This window comes from Ranitomeya imitator, chromosome 1 (genome assembly GCF_032444005.1).
Source record: "Ranitomeya imitator isolate aRanImi1 chromosome 1, aRanImi1.pri, whole genome shotgun sequence".
Taxonomy (NCBI): domain Eukaryota; kingdom Metazoa; phylum Chordata; class Amphibia; order Anura; family Dendrobatidae; genus Ranitomeya; species Ranitomeya imitator.
This window is the reverse complement of record NC_091282.1, coordinates 1,185,157,926-1,185,173,747: the sequence shown is the minus strand read 5'-3', so window position 1 is coordinate 1,185,173,747 and position 15,822 is coordinate 1,185,157,926. Positions and strand designations below refer to the sequence as shown.

The 15,822-nt window shown below is 45.1% G+C and overlaps 1 protein-coding gene across 3 annotated transcripts in view; it reads right to left on the bottom strand.

The window, feature by feature from the left end:
- The window catches only part of AFAP1 (actin filament associated protein 1), a 127,811-nt gene that overhangs the window by 48,560 nt on the left and 63,429 nt on the right, over window positions 1-15,822 (bottom strand). For 2 of the 3 annotated variants that reach the window (XM_069744773.1, XM_069744774.1), the window contains exons 3-5: window positions 13,978-14,075; window positions 5,531-5,639; window positions 1,029-1,240 (exon numbers count right to left, since the gene is read on the bottom strand). In XM_069744773.1, coding sequence (XP_069600874.1) covers window positions 1,029-1,240; window positions 5,531-5,639; window positions 13,978-14,075 — 419 coding nt within the window. The remainder of the gene's footprint in view (window positions 1-1,028; window positions 1,241-5,530; window positions 5,640-13,977; window positions 14,076-15,822) is intronic. The other variant, XM_069744771.1, reaches the window with a different exon arrangement.

The window sequence follows — 15,822 nt, the reverse complement described above, 5'->3', positions numbered from 1 at the left end:
TTATTTTATTTAAAACTAAAAAAAAAAAAAATAAAAAAAAAGTTCATGTATATAGTTTTTGTTTGCCATTGTTTATTTTATTTGTTATAATTATTTTGTTTGGTGACCGGACCAGAAGGTCAAAGTAGTTATTCTGTATATACTGTATAATATGTGTGAGAGGAGAGAATGAGCGGCTGGACCAGTGTTCAGTATACTGTTTATTTTCTGGCTAATATTTTTGTTATGTTTTCTGCTATTATTATTGTTATGTTTTTCATTTTTATAATAAAAGATCTACAGGAGGTAACTCAGGATCAGTAATGTAATGTATGTACATAGTGACTGCACCAGCAGAACAGTGAGTGCAGCTCTGGAGTATAATACGAGATGTAACTCAGGATCAGTGCAGGATCAGTAATGTAATGTATGTACACAGTGACTGCACCAGCAGAATAGTGAGTGCAGCTCTGGGGTATAATACAGGATGGAACTCAGGATCAGTAATATATGTACACAGTGACTGCATCAGCAGGATAGTGAGCGCAGCTCTGGAGCATAATATAGGATGTAACTCAGGATCAGTATTGTAATGTATGTACACAGTGACTGCACCAGAATAGTGAGTGCAGCTCTGGGGTATAATACAGGAGGTAACTCAGGATCAGTAATGTAATGTATGTACACAGTGACTGTACCAGCAGAACAGCGAGTGCAGCTCTGGGGTATAATACAGGATGTAACTCAGGATCAGTACATAAGTAATGTAATGTATGTACACAGTGACTGCACCAGCAGAATAGTGAGTGCAGCTCTGGAGTATAATACAGGATGGAACTCAGGATCAGTAATGTAATGTATGTAGACAGTGACTGCACCAGCAGAATAGTGAGTGCAGCTCTGGAGTATAATACTGGATGTAACTCAGGATCAGTACATGATAAGTAATGTAATAATAATTTACCCAACAATTCTAATATACATTATTACTATAAAAATCTGTTCCGAGGTAGAAATTACAATGTAGTTTATAAATTACTAAATCTTACCATTAACTTATTTTCTTTAATGACACATAAAAGTTTTGTCCACTGCCCGAATCTTTTCTTCCGCAGGAGGAACGCACAGATCTTAGCATCTTTAACAAGGAACATAGAGGCTTCTTCAGACGGCCACTGGAGTCTCTTCTTCTGTCCTTTCCCATCTTCTTCTTCTTCGTCGTAAGACTCGTACGAACTGCTCATCGCATCAGAGTCATAATCTTAAGAAGAAGATGACACTGAATGAAATTAAATGGATGAAAGAACTTTGTAGAAAACACTGGAGACTTTGTCTTTGCAATTTTCCTACATAAATTTACCAGGCGCTAGAACGGATGTATTCCCATGTTGCAGAAATAACAATTTTTGCTTCGATTTTTTTGCCAAAATGCAGGGGTGGGATGGTATGGAACACAGAACAATTGATAGAGAAATGTTTATGCAGTACATTGGTTACACAGAACGGCCCAAACATTGGCCCAATACATAAAGTATAAAATCCAGAATCCCCTAGAAGAAGCGCCGGCGAAACGTACGTCGGGGTACAGAGGGCTGTTGGTTTTATACTATATATTTATTGATGTGTGCACTTGTCACTTTGTTGCTTAGTGCTTTGTTGGTTTCTACTATAAGGCTAGGTTCACATTGCGTTAATGGGTTAACGCTAACGGACTGCGTTGCACAGCGAAATTGTCGCAAATAACGCCGTGCAACGGGTCCGTTAGCGCACCCATTGACAGCAATGTGATTTTTATCTGTAGCGCATCGCTAGCGCATGCCAGCGCTAGCGATGTGCCGTTATTTTGTGACGGACCTCGGACGCTGCTAGCAGCGTCCGAGGTCCGTTCCTCGCTAGCGCAGATCGGGGATCTGCGCTAGCGGGAACACGAACCCTATAGATACATTGCGTTAGCGCAATCCGCTAGCGCTATGCGCTTAACGGATTGCCCTAACGCAATGTGAACCTAGCCTAACACTTCTCTATCATATGTATTGTGTTCCACACAATCCAACGCCCATTTTTCTGACATCTGACAGCGTTGCCTCGCAGCACTCTGACCGATGGTCTTACCGCGGATAAGAACCTCCGCGCCGGTGTTTCCCACGCTGTCACATAGATGACAGCGTGGGAAACCTCATAGAAAGCCGGTAAAAACGCAAACAAAAAACTCAGCAAATCCACGGCAAATCCGCAAACCTTTTTACACCTGTGTTTTTTAGGCGGATTTGATTGACTCAGTTGAAGTCAATGGGGTGAAAAACGCTGCAGAAATGTAAAAAGAATAGACATGCTGCAGAAAAAAAAACGCTGCAAATACTCAAGGAAAATTACTGATTGTGTGAACAACACTTCACGATTGTCATTGAATTCGCTTGCATAAGGATTTCATTGCTTTTGGCCCATTTCCTAGTGGAAAAACCGCCGCAAAAAACGCATAAAAACGCACTGTGTGCACATAACTTTATACTCCTTGCTCATCATTCCCGCGGTGGCACCCATCGATCCGCTCTCGAAGCTCCGCCCAGCATCGCGGGGCTTCAGAGTAGGATTCTACCTTCCAGACGGAGCCTCGCAGGGAAAGGCAGCAGCAGCGGACAGAAATTGAGGATCGAATTTTTTTAACACCTTCCCTGCTGTCAAAATGGAGAAAAATAGAATCTGGAATCTCAGCGATCAGGGGAAGCAGCTGCACAGTTTTCCAACAGTGGCCACTGCAGGAGAACTGTGGTATTACACGACTCCTATTCCAACAGTGGCCACTGCAGGAGAACTGTGGTATTACACGACTCCTATTCCAACAGTGGCCACTGCAGGAGAACTGTGGTATTACACGACTCCTATTCCAATTAACAAGCAATCATGTAAATACCAGGTGGTGTTGAGTCCTCCAGAGCAGGAGGCTGAAGCCTAAAGCCTTCTCCTCGGAAACACCCTCTAGGACATCTACGTGCTCCGATAAGGCGCATGGACTAAGACTTTCCTAATTAACCCTTGTCATACCGTTTATGATCTTCCCTGTAAAGATAATTAAATTGGGCTAACATTTCCCATATTTCCACATGCACTTACTATGTTGGTTACTGTGCTTTTTTTGGCACGGTTTTTTTTGTATTTTACAAAACTTTCTCTGGGAAAGCACAATAAAAAAAATAATCTAAGCCAAATATTCCAAAACGAGGAGTATTAAAGAAATGTTTTACAAGTGAAAACGCCAATTAAACGTGTGAAAAGCAGAGATTACACGTTGGGGGGTCTAGATATTGATCTACCTTTGGATCACATACAGGACCCCCAAGTGGGTTCATGGGGAAAGTCAACATTTCTATTTTTTAATTAGAAAACAGTGAAATGAGGGCGAAACGGCGGGCCAAGTCCTCAGCTGACGATGGTCTTGGCTTCTCGTGTAAATAAATCATTTTCATGTTGATCTCAAAAAAAAAAAAAGAGGAATATCACAACATGGAAATCCTCCAGCTCCATCTTGGGAGATCAAACATAAAATCCACGCCGGTACCAAACTGTGAAGAATGTTCTATCCCTGCCGAGAAGAAACCATCAGATTTCCTGATTTGTGTTCCGCGAGGAATGACCCCCGATCTTTTTTTGGCCGGCGTAGAACCTCAAGCCATAAAATCTAATCGTTTCGCCTTCCTATGCGATTCCCTTACATTTGTGGATGCGCGGTTTTGTAACGGCGTCAACAACAACACAGAATGGCCTCCGTTTATATCGGCGGGAGGGGATTTTTGGCCTCGGACGTGACGGACCCTGCTGTAGAAGAACAAGCTGTGTGTACGTTCCTCCTCTTATGCCCTGAGGGGATGTTAGGAAAGCCGCCAAAGAAAATCACAGTCAGAAGGGAATAGCCTTTCCAAAGCCTGCACTGCATTAACGCTGTCAAGAAGAGGGGTCAAAAGGGCGCCGATGGCTGCCAGCGCCAACCTACTACAGCTCTTCCCGAGGAATGACGCAGATTACAGTTATTGCTAAAAACACCAGGAAAAACTACTCCTCAAAGAAAAATGGTTTCTAAAGGAAATGTATCACCAGAAATAAGCATCATTTCAATCAAGGGATTATTACATAAATAAAAAAAAAAATAAAAATTAAAGATGTTGAGCTTCACGTCATGGCACTGACAATTTTGGAGAAACTGGTGTGAAAACAGCAAAAGTCTTACGATTTTTTTGCAAAAATTTTAACAACTTTTCGAGGCAATATAAGCCAGGATTCTGGTGAAATCATTTGGATGAATCGCCGATGTTTTCTGTAGCACGCTTGTCGGCTTTGTGTTATAGACTGGGACGGAATGAGCAGAGTCATTTCATTATTTTAATGGACGGCAAGAGATAATGTCTGACTGTTTGAGGCCTACATAATACAGGACAGTTACACCGTAAACCATTTATGACACACCTTGGTCTCTGGGAAAGTGACAAGACTCAATCCCTTCATGGAAACTGCAATAATCTATGACACTAAATATAAAAATTTGAAATGGTGTCTTGTATATCAAAAAAAAAAAATTACATATAAAGAAATGGTCTCTGTACTTCAGGAGCTAAGCCATATTCCCACCTCCTCCTTAAAATCCTGTGATTGGCTGTAAGACAACTGCCTGCAGCAGGAGCCTCTCCCCTTCTCGTGTCGAGCCTTGTCCTTTAGTGAAGCCTCACAGGCTCAGCTGTTCCCCCGGCACATTTGTGGTGCACCATGTCAAAGAAAAAGCCTAAAATAACTGCACTTTATCTTGCGCTCCATTTCCCTTTGTACTATGCAACGACGGGAATCCTAGTGTTTGATCGAACACTACCTATAGCGATATGTTATCAATACATTCATAGTGCACTTTTTTCGGATTTTCCAGAAATGTGCTACCTCCCTACACCTACTCTACAGCATAGCTCGAAAACATTTCATCATTTAAATCTAAACGTAAAAAGTGGAGTAAAAAGTTGGCTTCACTTTTTCCTACCAATGTTGAGGGTTTTTATCCACATCATCAGTAGTTTTCAGAATTATGGGACACTGACATTTTATGTGCACGCCGTTGTCAGACCGGTGTAGGAGGGGGTCTGGTAAAAAGAAACCAGCAGAATTCAGAATACAGAAAATCCCTCAAAATCAGTAGAAAAGCGAAGCACAGAGATCCTCAACACTTGTATAGATTTAAAGCAGGAAATGGGATCTGACGATTTCATGTCATATCCTCTGAAGCAGGGGTGGTCAACCGGCTACATCACGTGGGCTCAGCTAAAGCCCCGGTGCCCTGTCCATCATAACTGGACATGACCATGCGTACTCAGCCACCATTGGAGGGCTTCACCCTGAGGCACGGCAGCTCGTGTGTGAATACGACACAGCGTATGCCAGGATTGGTAAACCCTGAACTATGCCCTGTAAGGTGGGCAGAAGAAAACCGAGGGCCACCAGTTGCCCCCCGCTGCTTTAAAAGGATACTGGTACATGAACACCTATGGCTAGGTACTATCATAAATTAATAACTCACTGGAAGTTATGTACTCAGGGGCTTTACCAGGGCTTAGAGGCACTGCTTCTTCATAGTACCCTTCGGGAAGAGATGATGTCGGCAAAGGTGGGGGTCCATTGTCCGGAGGCTGTTACAACAAAAGATATAAAACATTTAGAAATGTCTCAAGGATAACCATACAATACATAAAGCGGTAAGAAAAAAAAAGAGGGGGGAGTAATGTACACCGACTTACTACAACACAGTTCACATTGTCCATAGAATAAAGCTTCTGGATGTCTTAGTTTTCCCCTTAAAGAGGACTTGTCACTTGCCATAAATACATATATCTATCTATCGTTCCTGAGATATGACCCTCTCTTCCCTGTATCTAAATCTTATTTAATCCTTTCAGTCGACTGGGTGTAGTCCTCACATCTTCTCTGTGGGCATCTTTCCGATGACCAAACCATACCCAAAGTAAGCTTAATCTTTTTTTTTTTTTTTTTGCGTTGGAAAAGAGCAGCAGAATGAACATTATGCTACGACATTATACAAGGAAGGGGCCAGGATCGGGGGATATTATTACAAGAAGGGACATTACTATATGCAGGGTGAACACTTATGCCTTTATAGGATCTAGAATGCTACAAAGGCCCATACATCTGACAAATATGGAGGTGGAGGCCCAGGTGAAAATTTGGCCCTGGGGCCCAATGGACTCTAGTTACTCCACCAAACAGAAAAATTGTCATTTTAGTATAAACTCAGCACCGGTCTCAACCAAGAGATATTACTGGTATTACTGCTAGACGTAAAGTGAAGGAGACTGAGGTGCAATGCCCGATACGGCCTCGTCACAATCCACAAATGTATTATGATTGATGAAGATCCCTGAGGTCGGATCCCCGGCGATCACGACACAGACGTGCCATGGCAGCGCATGCGCCTCAGTTACACCCACAGCGAACAGGATTAGCGCCCGTGCACCTATACATGGCTCCATCACATGGCATTATTTATGATTGGCACTCTGGTGAGCGCCACCATGAGGTATTTTAATTTTACAAATTGTTATATTTTCGCATGAATTTAAGTATAGAAAAAAGAAAACAGAAGCGATCCTAAACGCTTTCTTACAGTAAAGGCCCCCAACATCTTAAGGTTTTACTTGACATAACACAAAATACTTACAATATAAAAAACGGTAAGACGCAGGGCTCACCCCCGGAGCAGGGAAGCCAATTCATAATTAATTTGTAAGTCAATATTTTAGGTAAATCTCCCCCTGTATTCTTCTATGTAGAAGTCATAGCGAACTCTAGTAAGTAAGGAAATGAAACACAAATGGTTCATGTCTGAGTCAGATACCTTCACACCGATGGTTACTACGGGGCTGGGCCGAGCCGAGCTCTTTCGCCAATGTCAACACAGATGGAATCAATTTACGATTGTGCTAGTTGTTCTTTCGAGCTGTCTAGAAATGTTTCTCTGCCTAGAGGTCTGTCGTGGAAAAGTCCATATCGCAGAAAACCATTCTGTAATTACTGAAAGCTAAAGACCCAAGACGAATACCGGCGAGCGATAAGACTCACAGATTGGTGGCTCTAGGGTTTACCATGCCTGATTTTGTGCCCAATGTATTAAACACAGTGCGATCTTCTGTTCAGGAGTTTATTATGTTAAAAAGTGGATGCAAAGAGAGAGCCTTGTTCTGGAGGACCAGTCCTGCCTGTGTTACATGGCGCTGGAGTGGTGTGACTAATCCAAGTTCCCTCATATTTACCGGTCACTCTCTTCATCTTTTATCAGCACCACTCTGATCGCTCTTCTTCAGGAGATGACCTGTTGAATCGCACAGGTGTTTGCTGGGCGAACCAGAAGTCACAACTCAATGCAAGTCTATGAAAGCGAGAACAAGGGTCTCAGAGACCTACATTGAGAGCTTGTGACCGTTACCTCAGGCTTCTGGTTAGTCAGAAGATTCTGTCTCAAGACGGTGGCGCAGGAGAGGAGGGGAGCCAGGAAGAGTTGAAGACAGTGGCTGATAAGTATAAGACTGGGGTCAGGGAATGTTGTTCAGAAGCACAAGTCCACCGCTGAAATAAAAAAATATGTTGGAGTGCTGCTTTAATTTGTGTAAAGACTAATTTCACCTGTGGGAGTGCTGCACACAAAAATGAACATTTGCCGCCAGGTCTCCCTGATCACTGATATCCCCTGAAAAGCATCATCAAGGGATTGTCCAAAGTAGAGAACTAGTTACAGGAGTTGTCCAAGACTTACCTACTGATTACCTATCACTAGGATAGGTCATCAATATCAATTCAGTGGGGGGGTCTGACATCAGGCATCCCCGCAGATCAGCTGTTACTGCAAGTAAATGGCGTTTGGCTCTATCTCGGGCCATGGCAACTTGATGGATGACCACTCGGTAGGAAGATCAATCTTGTGCAAGCCTAGATAGGTCCACCAGGGTCTTCTCCATCATTATCTTGATAGCATCAAGCCATCGAGTTGCTGGTCTTCCTCTTCACCTTGTTTTTTCTATTCTTCTGACCATGATGTTCTTCTCCAGTGATTGCCCAGCTACTAACCACTTAAAAATGAGCCAAGCAGCAGAACCTGGGGACGGCCAGGACGCAGAGTATGGAGTCGTGCTTTTTCAGCTACGTACACGGCTTACATCCGGCAACCACAGGAGCCGGTTACTGTAGACACCTGGCACCTCCACCAATCACATACTGACGGGACTATCCACAGAAAATACATCAATATGTCCAGTTATGGAAAACCCTTACAATAAAGGTTGAAACAGCATTTGTGGTTAAAACCATTAAACTATGTGAACACTGAGTATTTGCAGAAGATTTTTCTGTTGCAAATAGTCAAGAGTGTTGGCCTGAAAAAAACTGACAGTCTGTCCTCCATAACAAAAATGGAAAATATTACCAAATCAGTCTGAAAGAATGTAAAACCTCTTGGCTTAAAGGAACTGTCTACTTTGCACAACCCTGTTTGGAGACAGGTTGGTATAAAGGTGCGTTTATGCTGGCTGAGAACTATATGCAAGCTGTTTAAAAGCCTGATCAAACAAGGCATACCTCCCTTTCGTGTGCACAGAACGATCATTAAAACGATCTTTCTGTGCGCAAACAATATTTTGCTCTCGGAAGCAAGTGTCCTGTTTACACAGGATGCAATGTGAGCTTAAAAATCATTTCAACCAAAGAAGGAACGTTTTGCTCTTTGGCAGCATGTGTAGACACACAAATGAGAATATCTAGGAATGCCCATTGCCGATAATAATTGGCCAGTAGAAATGCAATGTTGGCAGACAGTGTGTAATGTGAATGGGAGAACCTGACAATTTATTGTGGAGGGAAAATATTGATTCTGCATGCCCGATTTCTCTCCTGGAGATAAGCTGCCGCCATCATTTACCAGGCAGCCATCTAATGTGAATACCAGGTTTATGTCCGACTGCTGGTCGATCCGACCATCAGCTGCCAGGGGCACAGAGACCGTGGTGTACTCGCTAATGTCTAGATTATATCTCACCACTTGCACGCTTGATCCGCTCCCGTCCCACCTCATCCCTAGCCTCACCAGTGTCTTCATCCCAACCCTAACACACCTCTTCAGCCTCTCGCTCATAACTGGTGTCTTCCCCTCATCCTTCAAACATGTCAAGATCACACCCATCCTCAAAAAGCCCTCCCTCAACCCATCCTCTGTGTCTAGCTATCGCCCGATATCTCTTTTCCCTTATGCCTCAAAACTACTGGAACAGCATGTCCATCTTGAACTGTCCTCCTCCCTCTCCTCCTGCTCCCTCTTTGACCAGTTACAACCTGGCTTCCGATCCAATCACTCAACTGAATCTGTCCTAACTAAAGTCACCAATGACCTACTCACCACCAAGAGCAAGCGACACTACTCTGTCCTCCTCCTGCTGGACCTGTCTTCTGCTTTTGACACAGTGGACCATTCCCTCCTATTACAGATTCTCTCATCTCTTGGCATCACAGACTTGGCCTTATCCTGGATCTCGTCATATCTACCAGACCGAACTTTCAGTCTCTCCCTCTCCCACACCACACCCATTGTCTGTCGGTGTCCCTCAAGGCTCTGTTCTAGGACCCCTACTCTTCTCCATCTACACCCTCGGCCTTAGACAGCTCATAGAATCCCACGGTATGCAGTACCATCTCTACGCCGATGACACATAGATCTATCGATTGGGACCTGACCTCACCAAAATCCCACACTGTGTCTGCTATCTCGACGTTCTTTTCTGCTCGCTTTCTAAAACTGAACATGGACAAAACCGAATCTTTCCCCCATCTCACTCTACCCCTCAACCAGACCTATCAATCAAGGTCAATGGCTGCTCACTTTCCCCAGTCCCGCATGCTTGGTGCTTCGGGGTATTCCTCGACCCTGTCCTCTCTTTCAAGCCACAAATCCAAACCATTGCCTTCTCCTGCCATCTCAAACTCAAAATACTTCCCAGATCCATACATTCCTTGACAACGAAACCACAAAAACACTAGTGCATGCCCTTATCTCTCGCCTTGACTACTGCAACCTCCTACTCTCTGGCTTCCCCTCTAGAACTCTGGCAACACTCCAATCCATCCTACACTCTGCTGCCCGACTAAACTACCTGTCTCCCCGCTATTCCCCAGCCTCTCCCCTATTCCAAGCCCTTCACTGGCTTTCTATTGTCCAGAGACTCCAGTTCAAAACCCTTACTATGACATACAAAGCCATCCACAACCAGTCTCCCCCATACATCTGTGACATGGTCTCTCAGTGCTTACCTACATGCAACCTTCGATCCTCACAAGATCTCCTTCTCTACTCCCCTCTCATCTCTTCTTCCAACAACCGAATCCAAGACTTCTCCCGTGCTTCCCCCATACTCTGAAACTCTCTACCACAACACATCACTCTCGCCTACCATAGAAACCTTCAAAAAGAACCTGAAGACTCATCTCTTCCGACAAGCCTACAGTGATCCTCAACCTACTGAACCGCCACACAACCAGCTCTACCCTCTCCTAGTGTATCCTCACCTATCCCCTGCAGACAGTGAGCCCTCGCGGGCAGGGTCGTCTCCTTCTATACTTGTGTGTGCCTTGTTTTTGCTCATGTTTATTGTGCTGGTCTATATTTGCCCCTTTTCACATGTAAAGCGCCATGGAGTAAATGGCGCTATAAAAATGTATAACAACAATAATAATGTAGGAGATCCTAGCCAAGTAATCCTCATTTGTAGCCCAATTCTTTTTCAAAAACCCTTTTTTATGAACAGTACCAGATTTTATCTCTATAAATAAATGCCGGTGAGTGTGGGAAGGACCACGCATGCCCCAGCTGGTTCAGCCTCGGGTGGGGTGTATGGTGTACGCTTACCTCACAAAATGAACAACACAATATTTAGGTTATTCCAAAAATAATTCACACCAGGATTCCCCCTACAAATCCGAGAGGTGATGTGAAACCCCTTCTATTTTCTCAGCAGCCGCAGTCCCAAGTTCTTCACCTTTCATCCAAAATCTATTGCCCGTTTGGCTTGGTGGAGGCTCCTCGTCAGCAGGCTTGTGTGAAATCCTGGATCACACATTCTACCTCTGGCCGCATTACTAATGAAGACAGGACCAGATGCTGAAAGGGATCCAGAGCACTTTAGTTTAATTACTAACTGTTCCGAGGAGAAGGAAAAATGGTACATAAAAAAGAGAATGATGGCGGGGAATAAATATTTGAACAATTTTAGCTATCAAAAAAAACACAAAAAAACAGTGCGGCCGGCGTGGCCCATCCCGCACAGTGCGGCCAGCGTGGCCCATCCCGCACAGTGCGGCCAGCGTGGCCCATCCCGCACAGTGCGGCCAGCGTGGCCCATCCCGCACAGTGCGGCCAGCGTGGCCCATCCCGCACAGTGCGGCCAGCGTGGCCCATCCCGCACAGTGCGGCCAGCGTGGCCCATCCCGCACAGTGCGGCCAGCGTGGCCCATCCCGCACAGTGCGGCCAGCGTGGCCGATCCTGCACAGTGTGGTAATGATCTTTATGTACAAATCTGGCTGCCACCAATGGGAAACAGAAAAAAATTTTAAAACAAAAAAGGGACGAATGCAACTCAGACAGACATGATGGAAGTAAGATCCCGAGGACATGCTGATGCTATCCCTCAGGTTTGTAGGCTGAGGAGATCAGCGAGCCAAGACTGCAACCAAAAGAGACATGAAGCTTAGCTATATATCCTCTAGATCTGTAGAGCTCTGTAGGTAGTCATCTGGGCGGTGCTACAGCAGTGACTAGTCAAGGACTCCCCTCCACATAGGTTGACATACAGCCTGTGATCTGGAACGATATTGGGTCTGAAAGCTGACACCATGACTAGCCCCCGCTGCAGATGACTTGTAGAAGCGGAGCGTGGCATCACACCAAGTCTGCAGTCGCTGTATTAACATGTAGCAGATCGGCATGCCCCTGGTTTAGGTATCGGATAAGTACTGACAGGTTCTCTTTAAAGGTTCTGTTCAACATTTGAAGAAATTAAAACATTACTTATCTCTTAAATCCCCCCATAATCAATGCTTCAGTGGCCCCTGCCTGTCTAATATCAGGCACTGGCAGTGATGCTATTATGTAGAACATGTGAGCGCCTAAAGGTACCGTCACACTGAACGATATCGCTAGCGATCCGTGACGTTGCAGCGTCCTGACTAGCGATATCGTTCAGTTTGACAGGCTGCAGCGATCAGGATCCTGCTGTGATGTCGCTGGTCGCTGCAGAAAGTCCAGAACTTTGTTTCGTCGCTGGACTCCCTGCAGACATCGCTGAATCGGTGTGTGTGACGCCGATTCAGCGATGTCTTCGCTGGTAACCAGGGTAAACATCGGGTTACTAAGCGCAGGGCCGCGCTTAGTAACCCGATGTTTACCCTGGTTACCAGCGTAAAAGTAAAAAAAAAAAAACAAACACTACATACTTACCTTCCGCTGTCTGTCCCTCGGCGCTCTGCTTCTCTGCCCTGTGTAACCCCAGACGAAGGATAATTCCGAAATCTTATTTGCCTTGCAAACACTTATTCACTTTATATGAGCAGATTTTGCACATCATTATTTATTTAAGTCTGTATTTCCCCCCTCCCCTTCTTTTGCATTATATAGTGCTTCTTGTACAGCCTAGTATTTAAATCCTGGTAATTTGGAGGTTAGATTGCTGGTGAATATATATAGCCTTATAATCCTGTTGTCACGTGGAAGTGTTTATGTTTTTAAATATTTTCTTTTTTGATTATGTAATAATTGGCATTCCTTTTAATAAAGCCATATTTTAATATTCCCGTGCCTTGCATATATTTTCTTTTTTGGTCCGTATGGTATTGCTTTGTCTTTAGTATCTCTTATGTAGTGGTTTCCACTACAATCGGGCACAGCGCACCCTGGTGGTTAACTATATTCTTCATTCTATTAATCTATATACCTCTTTTATAATGAGATAGAAAAATCTTTTTAAACCAACTGTGGGTACACTGTGTTATTTTATTAATCTGCCCTGTGTAAGCACAGCGGCCGGAAAGCAGAGCAGTGACGTCACCGCTGTGCTTTCCGGCCGCTGTGCTTACACAGGGCAGAGAAGCAGAGCGCCGAGGGACAGAAAGCGGAAGGTAAGTATGAAGTGTTTTTTTTTTTTTTACTTTTACGCTGGTAACCAGGGTAAACATCGGGTTACTAAGCGCGGCCCTGCGCTTAGTAACCCGATGTTTACCCTGGTTACCGGCATAGTTGGTCGCTGGAGAGCGGTCTGTGTGACAGCTCTCCAGCGACCAAACAGCGACGCTGAAGTGATCCGGATCGTTGTCGGTATCGCTGCAGCGTCGCTTAGTGTGACGGTACCTTAAGCCAGTGATCGGCTGCAGCAGTCAAGTGGATGAAAGGCATGCCAATCAACCCAGGAAAATAAAGAAAGGCAGGTGAGGAATGTGAATATTTCCTGCCACCATTTTTTTTTTTAAACGACCCCTTTAAACGCTTTCCGTGAAGTATGAGTTGCATATGGTCAGGCTAAGACGCTTGGACCTGGAGAACTTAGCTCCTAACCTCAGGGACCAAACCGAAAATGCTGACCACCTCGAGACAAAAGCAGAGCTGTGCCGAGCCTACGTGCCCACCAAAGATGAAGCCGGCTATGTCAACATGGCGCCGTCTCATTCCCTTCTGCAAACATCGGACACCTCTGAGAGGCTCAGCAGTCAGCGAGTATTGGAACGCCGTCTGCCTACATTTTACTTTCCAACAAAAAGGAACAGGATGGAGATGTGTGTGGAGATAGTGCTGACGCGCTTACATCTGCTGGGTCACAGACTCCACTCCATATATCCTGGGGATATCGGATGACACAGGATTATTTGCTCGGGGCACGGTAGTAAGCCCTGCTCAGAGCACATGAGATCAGCAGACGTCTTACCAGCCACTGTTGGGGGATTTCTGGGAGAGGCATCTGTGGAGGGGCCGGTACATTGCTCGACGTCTCCGCTTTGTGCACATGATTCTTCACCTCCAATTCTGTAGATAACAATATGACATTGGCATAAGAACAATACACTGCTGGTATAACGAGACTACACGGGTACATGGGTAAAGGGCCTGGGAAAGGTGTGCAGGGCTCCCGTCCACGGACTACGGACCTGACGGACTACACGGGAACATGGGTAAAGGGCCTGAGAGGAGGTGAGCAGGGCTCCCATTCAGTGACCACGTACTACTGACCTGACTGACTACACAGAAACATGGGTAAAGGGCCTGAGAGGAGGTGTGCAGGGCTCCCATCCAGTGACTACGGACCTGACTGACTACACAGAAACATGGGTAAAGGGCCTGGGGGGAGATGTGCAGGGCTTCCGTCCAGTGACCACGGACCGGACACTAGCGCCCTCTAGTGGTGTGCACGGGCAGCCACAACTGCATAATTTGACTCCTTGTCTCTGCAGGATACATCAAGCCAGATATAAGAAAACGTCATGTCGATATCAGTAAATAATTGCACTCTTCATGAAATAATTCTGGCTCCCCTTTCCTTACACTTCTGTACTGTACCGTTCTTCTGTGACTCCTCAAAGAACATGTATGAATGAATTTGCAGCGGAGTTTTACTAGTTGGGTGTCAGTGGGGTTGTCATTGCACAGTATGATGAACGCGACCCTATTTATTTGTCACGCTATTCCAACATATTAAAGAGGAATAACAGAGTAACATCCCCATGAAGAATTATTGTGAAAAAAAACAAAAAAACAATTATTATGTGAGGAATGCAATTTTTTACCAAAATAGACACGTCAAGAGCAGCATTATTCAGCATTATTCAGGATCCATCATGTTCTTGTCGCCTTTCATTCAGCTGTCTGATTTGGGTGGGATCTCCATACTATTCATGCTGCTGCCCCTATCCCTGCATGGATGTGCACCACTGAGACTGCAGACTTGCGCCCTAAGCCTGGACAATCCCTTTAAGAATCCCTTTGGCATTAGACTAATGTATCTGGAGTCTTTTTTGGGGGGGTTTCTATTCAGAACCCTATGAAGCAAAGGGAGTGGTATGTTGAATTTCGATATGCCCAACCCTTTTGTCTCCCTGGAGAGAAGTAGGTGACAGATGTCTGGCAGCAAACCTACACCATTTACAACACATGCATCCTCACCCGCGCCAAGCGTGCAAGCGTATAAGGAGTTTGTTAAGAAGTTCTTGTGTATGCGAGTGTTAGGGGCTCTCATTTAGGGGGTACACCAGCAGGGGGCAGTAGCCGAGCTATTCGTAAAAAAGTGGAACATAAAACTATCAAAAATGTATTTTACAAGGGAAATTCTATTTTAACGAAAGTCTGACAGATCAGAAAAAGTGTACAATAAAGGGGCATTGAGTAGAGTAGATGAGTCTTCCTCAGCAAGTGTGCCCACCCATCCCACACAGCATTGATTGACAGCGCTGGCTTCACTTGAGCCAGGAAGATCGTGGGTGAAATCCCACAGATATGTCGCTTGTCACAATATTGGTGTGTGTTCAGACCAGTGCCTTTTTTCTGGGTAAACTGATTTCAGTAAAGCTGTCAATCAATGCAGCAGGGGCGGAGCCAACCTCCAAAACAGACGGAGGGAGGGTGCTCCAAACTGCAGAGCCCCACCCATAATGCTCCCAGCTACTGACCTTACCGACTCCCTTTAAAAGGGACTGTCAGCGCAGAATAGCTGCAAACCAAGTACAGGCGCCTGGGGCACAAAGGCGTGGCTGAACATATAAGTGCACCTTCCCATCTG